Below are 14,601 nucleotides of genomic sequence, written 5' to 3' on the forward strand. Positions count from 1 at the left end.
CTTTTGAAGGCTAGACGGAAGGAAGATGCGGCTTGGAACTCTGTGGGAAAGGTGGGCTATTTAGGATGGCAGAGGTTTTGGTAAAAGGCTTTGGCTCCCAAAATAACCTATCCTGTCCCAGGAAGCAACACCACACCTGGCCACCAGGGTCCCATCAGAGCCCACGACTCTTGAGGCCCAAACAAAGGAGCTTCTGCTGGCCATACCCCTGTTGCTTACCCAGTATTGCCCAGGCGACCTTTATGTAGGATTTAATCAATTAATTTGCGAGAGAGAAAGGTGGTGGTTGGGGGTACAGGCACTCCAGGACCTCTAGCCACTGCAAATGAACTTCAGATGCATGCACCCCCTTGTGCATCTGGCTCACCTGGGTTCTGGAGAATTGACCCTTGGGTCCTTAGCCTTCGCAGGAAAGCACCTTAAGCACTAAGCCATCTGCTTGCAAAGCCAAAGGACCCAAGTTGTACTCCCCAGGACCCAGGTAAGCCAGATGCACAAGGGGGTGCATGTGTCTGGAGTTCGTTTACAGCGGCTAAATGTCTGGGTGTGCCCATTCTCATTCATTCTCATATTCTCTCTCTCTCTCTCTCTCTCGAATACAATAATACAATTTAAACTTTTTAAACTCCAGATACATGCACCACTTTGAGCATCTGGCTTTATGTGGGTTCTGGGGAATCAAACCTGAACCAGCAGGCTTTGCTACCAAGCACCTTTAACTGCTGAGCCATATTCCCAGCCTGAAACCACTTTTACAAAATATTTTATTTATTTTATTTTATTTACGAGGAGAGAGAGGAGAGGAGGGGGCGGAATGAGTGTGCCAGGGCCTCTTGACACTGCAAAACAAACTCCAGTTGCATGCACCACTTTTTGTGTCTAGCTTTGAGTAGTTACTGGGGAATCAAACTCAGGCCATCAGGCTTTGCAAGCAGGTACCTTTAACCACTGAGTCATCTCCCCAGGCCCCAGATTTCACTCTGGCTCCCCCACAGGCCAACAGGTAGCCCTGACCAGACACCTCTCGTGAGGGGGTCACTTCCTGACGTTAGAGATCCTTAGCTCTACCTAGGGCTTAGGTTCAGACCAAACTAGGCTGACCCGAGGTCCTATTGAACAAACCCATCTTTGCCCTGAGCTGACACCACAGAAGCAGACTAGTCAGATGCAGGGATAATGCCCGGCCTCCCCCACAATGTCACGTCTGGGTTCCTGGAAGAGCTCAGAAGATTCTAGGAGAAGCGGACACTCAGCATGTCTTGATGCCTCCCAGTCCCACACGGACGTGTGCTCGGTGGGAACGTGTGGCGCTCACGACAGCCTGTCCAAATGTCCACAGGGTTATGCTCCTGCGATCAGTCGTGTGGAGACAACTTGAGGCTGCCAACTCAGTCGCTGCCGGCAGCAGAGCTGGATGCCACCCAAGGGCACCACCAGGGAACAGGTGAGTGTTTAGGCCCTCTGGGGGTGGAGTTCCACTCTGGGCACTAGGGACAGATCCAGAGGCAACCAGGGTAGGAAAGGTGAAATACAAGAAGTGTGGAGGTCCTAGCTACAGATGATTGGACTTCTGCGTGAGAATGAAAATACTTAGTAGCAGAGGCCAGAAAGTTAACAAGGAGACATAAAGGGAAGAGAAAGGAAGGGAGGAGGGTACTTAATAGGTTGATATTGTATATATGTAAGTAGAATGATTGAGATGGGGAGGTAACATGATGGAGAAGGGAATTTCAAAGGGGAAAGTGTGTGTGGGGGGAGGGAGGGAATTACCATGGGATTTTTTTTATAATCATGGAAAATGCTAATAAAATTTAAAAAAAAAAAAAGAATACCAACCAAAAAAAAAAAAAAGAAGAAGAAGAAGTAGTGTGGAGGGGCGGGGGAGGTACCCACACTGCTGGGGTGACTCTCAGCACTTGAGGTTAAGTGTAGCCCTGTTCCAGGTGCGTGCAGAGGCGGCCAACTAGAGCAGTGTGCAAGGCCAAGTCACGGATGGGGGCAAAGGCTTGGGGGACACAGGCTGTGGGGGTGGAGCTGGGTGATGACATTGAACAAGCACCCAAGTATGTCCAGCCCAAATCAAGGCACCTGGAACCCCCCTCACCCGCAAAAAAAACACAAAAAAAATACATAACAAAAAAAACCTAGCAGGGCAGTCCCTGGGCCACACAGGTGCTGCTGGTCCTCCAGGGGATGAACCATAGGCTAGAGGTCCCCGTGCCACAGAAACCCAGGGCGGGGACTGGAGGCACACTGGGTGGCACACAACAACGGGCCGGAGTGGCACTCTCTCCAGAACAAACAGCCACTGCTGCCTCCTCCTACGCCGCCCCAACTCCTACAGGTTTCACCTACGAACCAAGCCCCGAGCCAAGTCCAAGATGGGGTGGAGGAAGGTCTGCAAATATCAGGTGCTCGTCTTTTTTTGCAATTTTTTTTTTTTTGCTTACTTTTATTTATTTATTTGAGAGCAACAGAGAGAGAGAGAGAGAGAGAGAATGGGCACACCAGGGCCTGTAGCCACTGCAAACGAACTCCAGACACATACACCACCTTGTCCACCTGGCTTCACGTGGGTACTGGGGAATTGAACCTGGGTCCTTAGGCTTCACAGGCAGGTGTTTAAGCCAGCCACGTGCTCCTAGTCTTTTAGGACTTCAGAGCAAGCTGGGCATGGTGGCGTATGCCTTTAACCCCAGCACTCTGGATGGAGGCAGAGGTAGGAGGATCACCGTGAGTGAGACCAGCCTGAGACGACATAGTGAACGCCAGGTCAGCATGGACTACAGCAAGACCCAACCTCCAAAAACAAAATAAAACAGGGCTGGAGAGATGGCTTAGCGGTTAAGGCACATGCCTGTGAAGCTTAAAGACCCAGATTCAATTTCTCCAGGTCCCACGTAAGCCAGATGCACATGGTGGCAGGTGCATCTGGAGCTCGTTTGCAGTGGCTAGAGACCCTGGAGTTGCCCATTTTCTCTCTCTCTCTAATAAATAAATGAAAATAAATATTAAAAAAAAAAAACAGGGCTGGAGAGATGGCTCAGCAGTTAAGGTGCTTGCCTGCGAAGCCCTAAGGACCCAGTAACCACATAAGCCAGATGCACAAGGTGGGCACGTTTCTGGAGTTCATTTGTGGTGACTAGAGGCCCTGGCATGCCCATTTTTTCCTCTCTCAAATAAATAAATAAATATATTTTTAAAAAACAAAACCAAAAAAAAAAATACCCCAGAGCAAGGAGTAGCCAGGACGCAGGCGGAGGGGCTGAGCTCAGGATGCAGTCCCGCTACATGCAAGGCTGTCCTCAGAAGAAAACGCGTGGACCTACCCAGGAACCTGGTGTCTGCACACTCCTCCCCTCAAAGGCTGGCTCCCACATTGTCTGGCTGAGGCTCTGAGGACAGGGTGCACAGGTTTCCCAAATGGGTTTTGCCTACAGGCCATTGAAAGACCTGGGGAAACTGGCCCAGGGGGTCAACTGTGGTCTACACTAGACACAATACCCTAAAGCCAGTAACTAAAGACCAACAGCCGAGGCAGAGGGGCCCACAGGGCCACCTGGAAGCAGTGTACCAGAGACACCGTCCTATGCAGGGCAGGAAACACATGTAAGTTTTATTTTACCTCTTCCCTTTTAGGGCACAAACAGGTTTAAAAGACACCGTAAATCTCTCTGCTGGAACTCTGGGGCCCTTTTCGTAGAGAAACCCACAGCCCGCAGCTTTACAACCGATGGCCACCTGGAGCTACAGGCTTCCACTTCACCCAGCACCCCACAGAAGCGATGGATCAGGCCAGAACCAGTAGCCTCTGCCAGCCCTGTGCGCCCCCACCCCAACACCTCAATGAGACGAGGTGCCCGTGCGCCTGTGACGAGCCCCCCAAGCTGTCGCATGCAGAATTCACAGTCACCACACCGGCAGCAGAAGTGGAAGTGTGGCCACACACCTGAACCTGCTGCGGGCAGCTCTGCGTGTTCCTGCGTGGCTGCAGGTTAACAGGCTCTTCTGGCCCCCAGCTACCTTACAAAGACAACGCCCAGGGCACCACCCGCGGCTCCATACCCTCACACCCCCAAGTGGCCCACGAGGGCATGTTCAGCGGGTGCAGTTCACATCAGACGGGTGACTTCTGAAGAAGCTCCTATTGATGCCTTTGTTTCCCCTTGTGTGATTTCCCCATGAACGCAAATCCTTGCCCACAGTCACACTTGGGCTCATCTTTTCTGTTTCTCACTTACATGGGAACATCACCCTTCTTGGTTATCTTGATGGCCTTAGTTGTTTTTTTTGTTTTTTGTTTTGTTTTTCTTTTTGAGGTAGGGTCTCACTCTGGCCCAGGCTGACCTGGAATTCACTGTGTAGTCTCAGGGTGGCGATCCTCCTACACCTCTGCCTCCCCGAGTGCTGGGATGAAAGTCATGCGCCACCGCGCCCGCCGCGGCATTAGTTCTTAGCTGTGCTCCAAAGCTCTTCAGACACCCGTGCGCAGCTAGGACTGTCCATGCCTCCTCCAGAACTTTCCTGAGCTCGTGCTTACGGCTATTTATAAGTGCTCCTTGCTTCTCCCACTCAAATCTAAAATTAAATATAGCTCTTCTAACACGGAGCTATTTTTTTCTTTCAAACCCCCAACGCCCCCCCCCAACTCAACAGGTTCCTGCCAAGTGCTCCAAACCCACAACCTTGCTGTAAGCACTGGAGTAGGAAATCACATGAGATCAATTACTGATCTATCACTGATCAATCATTTTCCTAGGTGACTGCTGCTGGGACATACCACAGCTAGAATCTTATGTGACGACCAAAGCCACTTTGCTGAAGGGGACCCCCAAACCTTGGCGCCATATAACCATAGCACCAAGGAACACTTGCCAACCCAGGGCAGCCAGCCTTCTCCAGCTTTTGCAGGTACGACAGGGAAGATCCCAGAGACCATGTAACCGGCTGGGTCCCCCCCACCCAACACCGTGGATCTGTGTCTGGTACCTCACTGCTGAGAAATGGCCCCAGTCCTGGAAACAACGGCGTGTAACCACAGGCGCCAGAACCAGGGCTGTGGACCCGGTACAGCCAACCAAGCAAGGTGGGTGCGGCTATCCGCCTGTGGCCAACCTCACAGGGTTGGTTTGTGAGCACCCGTGGGGCAGGACTGGCCTGAGAAAAACCTCAGGTGCTAGAGACAAGCTGCGGAGCCCCTACAACCAAGCAAGTGGGTTCACCCATGACCCACTCCGGTGCAGGTTACTACCACCCGCTGCTCCCTGCTTGTCCCTGAGGCGCATGCAGGTCTGAAGGGCAACCTTATAACCTCTGAGGTTAAAAAAGAAAAACAAAAAGCAAAAACCCCTACAGCCGAGGACCTGCCACCCAAGGACTTTTGGCCTAAGCAGAAATTTCTCGAAGATGTTAAGTTCAGGGCTGGATGCACTCCACACTTCAGGATTCAGGCTCAGCTACCAAAGCAGAAACTGGCCTTGCAGAGCTGCAAGGACTCAGTCACAGCTGACCTACTTGAGGGATGTCTTCCTAGGGGGCGGGACACCCCATAATTACAGTCCTCATAAAGGGAGATTTCCAAGCTGCCACTAGCAGAAACAGCCTGAGGGCCACAGGGTGCAGGTGGAACTCAGGGCCCGAGGCCCTGCTCCCCATGGCCATTTGCAGAGAGGAGTTACTTCAAACATTCAGCCGGCAGAAAAGCGGTTGCTTGTTAACCCACCACCCCTTTGCCAGCTTCAACCTGCACCCCAGGCCGTGTCCAGGACAAGGGTCTGTCCTCAGAGACACGAAGCCAGAGGCTAAAACGTCCTGTTGAGCCTAAGGACAATTTTCACATTCCAATTCCAGTACTGTCCATGGCAGGACATAGCACTGTGTCCTCTGAGCCTGGGGTCCTGGGACCTGAGGGTGCGCGTCAGACAACACGGGGGGCGGGGGAACCCCTAGGGTGAGGGGGAGGGGGCACCATGAGACCCGCGACAATACACATCAACCACACGGTGGGAGAGACAGGCCTGGGTCCCCCATTTCCACAAGGATCAGGGCTCAGTTGAGACCAGGAGACAATCATCTGTGGCTGTCTCTAAGACCCAAGACTGGTCTGAACAAGAGAATCACGGAATGTAAGCCCTGCATTGCAGCATTTCTAGTTGCATTTTTTTTTTTTTCAAGGTAGGATTTCACTCTAATCCAGGCTGACCTGAAGTTCACTTCATAGTCTCAGGGTGGCCTCGAACTCACGGCGATCCTCCTACCTCTGCCTCGCCAGTATTGAGATGAAAGGCGTGCTTTTCAACTTGTTCAACAAGTGTCCTGCTATGGGTACCAAGCTTAGCACATCCTGCACTCCCTGATCACTTAGACCCCAAGCAGGACCCCACCATAGAACCCATCTCATGCAAACACGGGGGGGGGGGGGGGGGGGGGGGCAGTTCCTTGCAGTACATCCTGCTGGCCAGGGGAGGAGCAGGAGTTTAAGGGGACAGTAGGTCCTGGGAGTGGGCGGAGGTGACATCAGGTGCAGGTGAAAGACAGGGGAAGGTGTGGAGGGCAGGGTGGCTGCCTGGAGAGCGGCAGGAAGTGAGTGTCCTCACTGCCTCTGGGAGCCGTGTGCATGGCCTGGGGGGCTGCGGAGCAACGTGAATGGAGAAGGCCTGCCACGTGTGGGAGGGGCTGAGATTCTGGGAACTCTGGGAGGATGTCACAACAGTTGATGTGGGACTGGGAAATGGCTCCATCAGGAAAATGTTTGCCTTCCAAGCCCGAGGATTTGAATTAAACCTCCAGAGCCTATGTAAAAGTACACGGGGGGGGGGGGGGTTGCTGGGGAGATGGCTTAGCGGTTAAGGCGTTTGCCTGCGAAGCCTAAGGACCTAGGTTCAATTGCCCAGGACCCACGTTAGCCAGATGCACAAGGGGGCGCAAGCGCCTGGAGTTCGTTTGCAACGGCTGAAGGCCCTGGTGCGCCCATTCTCTCCCTCTCCCTCTGCCTCTTTCTCTCTCAAGTAAATAAATAAATTATATAGATAGATAGATGGATGGATGGATGGATGGATATATTTTAAAAGTACATGGTAGCTCACACTTGCAATCCCAACGCTGGGGAACTGGCGACAGAAGTCTTTGGGGCTTGCTGGTGAGCTCCACTCCCGAGGGCTTGTTGGTGCCCCATTCGGCCCAGGCCCTGCCCGTGAGCACTCTCTGTGTGCAGGCCCGGCAGGAGGCCTCCTCTCCACCCCGTGGCCCAACACGACACAGCCCAGCAGGACCGGCTATCACCCTCCCAGCGTTGGGTCAGTCTGGCTCCATGCCTACTTGAGTGGTTGAAACTGTGTATTTTTGAAAGCCTATATATGGCAAATAACCCCTTGGGGGAAAACAGATTATCCTTCCAGCTCTGAGGCATGGAAGCCATGAGTACCTCCCAGACTTAGGAAGGCCTCAGCCCCAGGCTCTGACGGCCTTGATCCCAGTGGCCCAGCTGAGGTTGGACCCTTGTCACCTCACCACCTGTGCTCCCGAAAGCATGCTAAAGGACCACCCCATGGGGAAAAGAAAGGTCCCAGGAACATGCGGGTTAGCTTGACTCTGGCAGAAAGCTGTTGTGAAGGCGTAAGGTGATGTGGTCAGTGTCACAGGAAAGCATCTGCTGTCACAGTCAAACACTACAGTCACACACACACAGCCCCTAGGCATGTCCCTGTCCCTGTGGGCTTAACTTCCACAATAATCCGCAGCTAGGCTAAAGGTTTATGGGCGCTGGAATGACATCAGGAGCTCAGGTCAGACATGGTTAAGAGCCCTACCAGACGGCAACAGATCCAGGTTCTGAATCCTACCCTGTCATGGGTTTGTGGCACTCTGCTATGCAGTGGGGAGTCGACGGAGGGGGCGTAGAGACTCAGAGCTAGCCAGACACCGTGCAAGCGCAGCCCAGCTGTCCCGGCTGCCCAGCTTCTAAGCAGGGCCTGGATGGTCACTAGTGCAGGCAGAATCCTGGTTCTTTAAAAATGAGGAATGGACCCGGGCGTGGTGGCGCACGCCTTTAACCCCAGCACTCAGGAGGCAGAGGTAGGAGGATTGCAGTGAGTTCGAGGCCACCCTGAGACTCCATAGTGAATTCCAGGTCAGCCTGAGCTAGAGTGAGACCCTACCTCGAAAAACAAAAAAAGAAAAACGGATGGGGTGGAGAGATGGCTTAGCAGGTGAGGCGCTTGCCTGCAAAGCCAAAAGACGTAGGTTCGCTTCTCCAGTACGCAGATGCACGTGGTGGCCATGCGTCTGGAGATCATTTGCAGAGGCCTCGGCGCACCCATTCTTTCTATCTGCCTCTTCCTCTCTCTCTCTCTCTCTCTCTCTCTTTCAAGCAAAAAATAAAAATAAAAATTTTTAGCCGGGCGTGGTGGCACAGGCCTTTAACCCCAGCACTTGGGGAGGCAGATGTAGGAGGGTCGCCGTGAGTTCGCAGCCCTCCTGAGACTACATAGTGAATTCTAGGTCAGTCTGGGCTAGAGTGAGGCTCTACCTTGAAAAATAAAACAAAAAATTAAAAAATGAGAAACGGGTAACTCAACTGTAGAAAACCATGGCGCACTGATGTTGGCAGAAAATAAAAGAAAAAAAAAGGGGGTGGGGAGGGAGGGAATTACCATGAGATATTTGTTTATAATCATGGAAAATGTTAATAAAAATTTAAAAATTAAAAAAAAAAAAGCTAACAAGGAATCTTGACAGTAAAGACTGCAGTCTGTACAGAGAGAGCTGTGCAGGTCAGCTGTGTCCAGAAAAAGATGTGGGGCCACAAGCAGACGCTTAGGTCCCTTCCAGCAACAGCCTGTGGGAGCCACTTCTGATGCCTACTTGCGGCAAACGGACATGGACCTAGGAGGCCAGTGGGTGACTGACCACCTTCAGAAAGCAGTTCCACATGTCCCCATGAGCCACACTCCCAAGGCCACATCACAGAGGTGAGGGATGGGGTCGCTGCCACGCGTGTGAAAGGTGAACGCCAAAAGGGCGAGCTGACTCACTGGGGACCTGTGAGAGAGAGAAAGCGCTGAGTTCCGGACAAAGTGGCTTGAACCAGGAAGGACTGAAAACTACAGCCGAGAGGAATGAAAAGGAAGACACCAGGCGATCATGGCTCAGAGGAAAGTGAGACCGGCCACATCCAGCAGGGACCTGGCCCTGGACCCTGAGCAGACAGGCTGGGTGCTAACAGCATGGCAGGATGGAGGCTGGCCCACACGAGGCTCTAGAACGTTCTTAAAGCCCGAAGGGCGTGTATTTGACTGAACCCGGGGGAAAGGGGCTGTAGCCAGAGCCAGGGCAGGGGGCGAAGGCTCTCCTGTGTGAGTGCCCGTCTGCACCATGGAAGGTGCCAGCCCCACCCAGGTCAGGTGTGGGGACCAGGCTGTGAGTGCCCAGTCCATAGTGGGACGAAAGTCTGACGCCGCTGCAACCCAGAGGTCCGGGGATGCTCTCAATGTCAGCGGCTCTTTCCTCGTAACACATCAGCACGAGGGCTCTCAGGTGAGGGCTTGTAAAGCCACTGTGCTTTGCTTCTTTTTCAGATGGCGGTGACCTCTGGGATGACTCAAAAGCCACCATGGCGCTGAGAAGAACTGACAGAGGAGTGCTCAGCACTGAAACATCTCTATCACACCTTCCAAGGCTCAGGGTCCGTTGCAGAAGAGGTGGTGGAAAGAATGTAAGAGCCAAAGGAAGGGTGCCACTCCTTACAATGCACTCTTCCAGACACAAAATGGCCTGGCTATCCATGACCTTACAGTGCCTGGCACTACCTACACAAGATACTCATAATAGGAGGAAAAAATGATGACATCAAAATAGTAAGAGAAGCCGGGCGTGGTGGCGCACGCCTCTAATCCCAGCACTTGGGAGGCAGAGGTAGGAGGATCGGCGTGAGTTTGAGGCCACCCTGAGACTCCATAGCGAATTCCAGGTCAGCCTGGGATACAGTGAGACCCTACCTCGAAAGACAAAAATAAATAAATAAATAAATAATAATGAGAGAGACACTGGTTGAGAGGGGGAGGGGATATGATGGAGTGTGGCGTTGCCAAGGGGGGAGGGGTGTGAGGGGATTATCAAGGTTTATTGTCTATAATTATGGAAGCTGTCAATTAAAAAAAGTAAAAAAACAAAAAACAAAAAAACTCTGCCATGGGGCTGGAGAGATGACTCAGTGGCTAAAGGCACCTGCTTGTAAAGCCTGATGGCTGGGTCGGATTCCCCCCCAATATCCACATAAAGCCAGATACAAAGTGGCACATGCATCCGAAGTTCACTGGTAGTGAGTGGCAAGAGGTCTTGGAACACACGTAGTCCCTCCCTCCCTCGGTCCCTCTCAGAACTATGCTTTGCTGTGTGTGTGTGTGTGTGTGTGTGTGTGTGCGCGCGCGCGCACGTGCACGCACACACACGCACGGGCTACAAGTCCAAATTCTAGATGGCTCTAAAAACGAAAAGTAGGCATGGCGGCACACGCCTTTAATCCCGGCACTGGGTAGGCAGAGGTAGGAGAATCGCCTTGAGTTCAAGGCCACCCTCAAGACTACAAAGTGAATTCCAGGTCAGCCTTGGCTTGAACAAAACCCTACCTTGGAAAAAAAAAAATGTGAAAAGTAGATTGTTCCCAACAAACTGGGCTGTCTTCCCCTCTGTTAATTACCCCAGCCAAGTTTCATGTGCGCACCTTCTAGGACAACAGTCGGGCTGGCTGTAGGGTAGGCAGGTGGTCACACTGAGCCACACCACACTCTGGGAGAGACAGGGACAACAAAGGCCCTCATCTGTGACACAGGGATCCACGCTAGCCCCCCACCGGCCTCCCAGCTGCAGCTGATAGTAGCCAGGGTCCAGGCTGGATGCTGGGGAAACGGCCCTGGGCCACAAGGACACCAAGAGAGGAGAAAACAGCAAATGCCAGGTTGTGTGCAGATGGTGTGGACTGGCATCTGTTCCAGACCTCCTGAGGAGGACCGGGCATGGTGTACCACCCAGCCGGCTCCTCCTGGGCTACCCCAGGGTGCACTGTCCATAGCACCACAGGACACCAGGTGCAGGGGCAAGCTCGCCCCCCCCCACACCCATGCGGCGCTCTGGGGTACTACAGGACCCGAACACAGAACCGCTCCTTACTACTGCGGGTGGTGGTGGCGGCGGGCGGGGCTGATGGCACACAGCAGCCCCCGACAAGAGCGGTGTGAGTGTGCCCGCCAGGCAGGCCCTGCTCTGGGTCTGCCACCCCCCACTGGAGCCACACCACAGGGACTCTGTCGCAACTCAGGTGTGGAGAATTTAAAAAAAAAAGGGGGGGGCTGGAGGGATGGCTTAGCAGTTAAAGTGTTTGCCTGCAAAGCCAAAGGACCCCGGTTCGATTCCCCAGGACCCACGTGAGCCACATGCACAAGGGGGCGCACGCGTCTGGAGTTCGCTGGCAGTGGTTGGAAGCCCTGGCGCGCCCATTCTCATCCTCTCTCTTTCTCTGTAAATAAATAAATAAATAAAAATAAAATATATTTTTTAAAAAAACCTGCAGAAACAGACCATCCACTTTTAGAGAAATTCCACCCAAGCCTCCGTGGCCACCATCCCCTTCCCGGGGATTGGCCTAGGTGCCGGGGTTGCAGACTCCTTGAGCCTGTCACTGATTGACCTAGGGTTGACTCAAACAGGAGGCGGTTCGTTCTGCCACCCAGGAAGTAAAATTCCAAGCTGGTTAGACTTCAGAGACTGGAAAACCAATCACAGCCAGGATGGGAAGTGCTTACACCACCAAAGCCACGTGAAGTACCCCAGAAAACCTGCTGACAAAAAAAAAAAAAAAAAAAAAAAAAAACCACGAAACAAAACAAACACTTCATGCCTGACTCACAAAATTAAAAAAAAAAAAAACGGGCACAGGACTTTAAGAGCTCTGCTGACAGCCCAGGATCGTCCACGTCCTATTTCTTTCTCATCTGTACACTTGTTTTAATGGGAAACAGCAGGTGCCTCGGACCCTGATATTCGGGGCTCTTACTTTGCCACCAGCATGCTTAAGCTCCTCACTAAATCTGTAGTTAAGTGACAGATGGGCTGCCAGTGGCTGAGGTGGCCTTAATCCAAAGCCACAGGGTGGCCCCTCTCAAGGTGGGTGAGTTGGGCGAGTTAAGTTCCAGGCCAGCCTTCCAGGTTCAACCTTCCGGGGACCCTCCTCCTTCCCGCTTCCAAGAAAGCAGGATTTCTTTGCTTGCAGGACACACCATCCACTCTGTAGAGACTCTGCAGTAATGCCTTCCGTCAGGGCAGCGTTTGGGGAAAGCAGACTCCACAGAAGATCTGCGTGCGGGCAGCATTCCTTGGCCTCAGGCTGGTGATGGCTGAGCAGTAACTGGCGCCAAGGCCTTGGAGAGGGGGCCTGTGCATCCATGCTAAACAGAAAACCAGAGCGGAGATTTCTAGACGAGGCAATGCTTTACCAAGGCTAGGGGCAGCCAGAGAAGGGAAGGGCAAAGACAGAACCCAGCCTGGAAGGGAGAGGGTGAGGACTGTAGCCTGACATGGTGGTAGGGTGATAGACAGGGGTGGGAAGGGCAGGGTAACCAGAAAGAGGTGAGCCTGAGGAGGGTCCCTCCAAAACCATAGGACCCTGTCTTAGGAGAGGGGTGGAAGGGAGGGAAGAGAGGAAGACCCCCTCCCTCCCCTCAAGGCAGAGCCAGGGAGGGCTGCCCTGAGGGTGTGTGTGGGAGGGGAAGGGGAGAGGAATTAAACCAGGGACACTGGGGGTGGAGGTTTAACTGCCCTCAAACCCTTTCGGTTTAGGCAGCGCCCCAGGCAGAGAGGACTGAGAAAGAAGCCAAGGGAGCCCAGGTTCTAGGAAGAGCCTCACAGGTGGCTGCGATGGGAGGGCACCTGCGGGCCCATCTGGGGCAATCAATACCGTCTTTCCTCAACTGCGCCCACTACTGCGTTCCCGCGTCTGACAACCAACCAACCCCATCAGGGGTTGTGAGAAACTGCTTTCCTGGGCAATTGACAACTTCGACTCACTTCAAGAACTTTTCACTTTAATTTGATGTTAGGTTACACCTTTAAAAATTAAAATAATAATAATAATTAATAATAATAAGAGGTGGGGAGCGCAGCCTCCTTTCCAAAAGCAGTTTCCTCCGCTGGAAAAACTACACTCCCCATAAGCCTGAGCTGCGAAACGGTATGGGCAGGACTGCGGATCAAAGGCAGGCCAGTAAGTGACCGCATGGGGCTGCTTCCCGTGGTGGCAGCCGCAGGAAGAGAGGGACGACGGTGCCCGGACCCCGGTCCCTCGCCACCCGGGCCCGGCCCCACAAGCAGCGAGAGACGGAGAGCTGCTGCGCCCACGTGGGACACCAGGTGGTGTAAAGTTGATTCCCGGCTCGGCCACCCCGAGCGAGCGGTGCACACAACCCAGCTAACGACCTGCCAACGTGGACGTGCAACATCCACCACCAACGCCCCCCCCCGCCTCCGGCTCGTCCCAGGGGGGGGGTCCCCCACGCGCGCGCGCGCCGGGCCACTCACTGCCCCCGGCACAGGCTCAAAATGACCACCGACGTTTGCACGCGCGATGCCTCCCCACGACATCCGAGCCCCCCTGCACTGCGCCGAGCCCCCTCGGAAGGGATTGGGGGGGAGGTCTGCAGGCTCCTAGGACCCACCCGCCCCCCTCGCCCTCTTCGAGGCCTCAAGAGTGGCGGGAACCAGCGCCGGGGCCCGGATGCGGAGTCCAGGGGATGGGGATGGAGGAGGAGGCGCGGGGCAGCGCCGGGGGCGCCGGCGGGAAGCGGGGAGCCCGGGGCGCGCGGCGCGGGGCGCAGGGAAGGGGCGGCGGCTCCCCGCCCATCCAGCGCATCCCGCCCGCCGGCGTCCCGCCCGGAGGGGCGCCCGGTACCCACCTGGGCCTTCTGCAGGGCGCTCAGCCGCAGCTCGTGCACGAAGGGGTTCCGCCCCGGGGGCGCCAGCGGCCGCGCCTCGCCGGGCCCAGCGCGGGCACTCGGCCCGCGACCACGCAGCCTCATGGCGGCCCGGGGACCGAGCCGAGCCCAGGGGACCGAGCCGAGCCGAGCCGAGCGTGCAGGAGGAGCCCGCGGGGCCGAGGACGATGCGCGGCCGGCGGGCGGCAGGGAGGAGGGAGGGAGGGAGGGAGGGAGGAGGGAGAGCGGGCGGCGCAGGCGCGGGAGGGGCGGCGTGACATCACTTGTGGGCGTGACGGTGGGCGTGGCCTAGAGGAGGCCCCGCCCCCTGGCCGCCGCCGCCTCTCGGTGCCGCGCGTGCGCTTGCGCAGCCGGGCATCCGCGCGCCCCTCGGTGGTCCCGCGGGCGGGGATGCTCCAGGGCGGCTGGGAGAGCACCCCCCCCCTCAAGTAGTGTGCAAGGATGCCCCGCGGCGGGGCACGCCCCGGTGGTGCAGCGGATGGAGGATGCTGATGGTGGTGGTCCAGCCCTGCCCGCCCCCCCCCCCGACCCCGCGCCCGTCTTTCTTCTCTCCCGGGTCTCCTCGCGCATCCGCCGTCCTGTGCCAGGATGCCACGGACTTGGACGTCGAGCAGCCCTT

At 55.0% G+C, this 14,601-nt stretch overlaps 1 protein-coding gene across 1 annotated transcript in view; it reads right to left on the minus strand.

The window, feature by feature from the left end:
• The window catches only part of Lpcat1 (lysophosphatidylcholine acyltransferase 1), a 53,377-nt gene extending 39,311 nt beyond the window's left edge, over positions 1-14,066 (minus strand). The window contains exon 1 of the mRNA XM_045139021.1: positions 13,944-14,066. Coding sequence (XP_044994956.1) covers positions 13,944-14,066 — 123 coding nt within the window. The remainder of the gene's footprint in view (positions 1-13,943) is intronic.
• Positions 14,067-14,601: the final 535 nt, after the last annotated feature.

Source organism: Jaculus jaculus, chromosome 20, assembly GCF_020740685.1.
Source record: "Jaculus jaculus isolate mJacJac1 chromosome 20, mJacJac1.mat.Y.cur, whole genome shotgun sequence".
NCBI classification, from domain to species: domain Eukaryota; kingdom Metazoa; phylum Chordata; class Mammalia; order Rodentia; family Dipodidae; genus Jaculus; species Jaculus jaculus.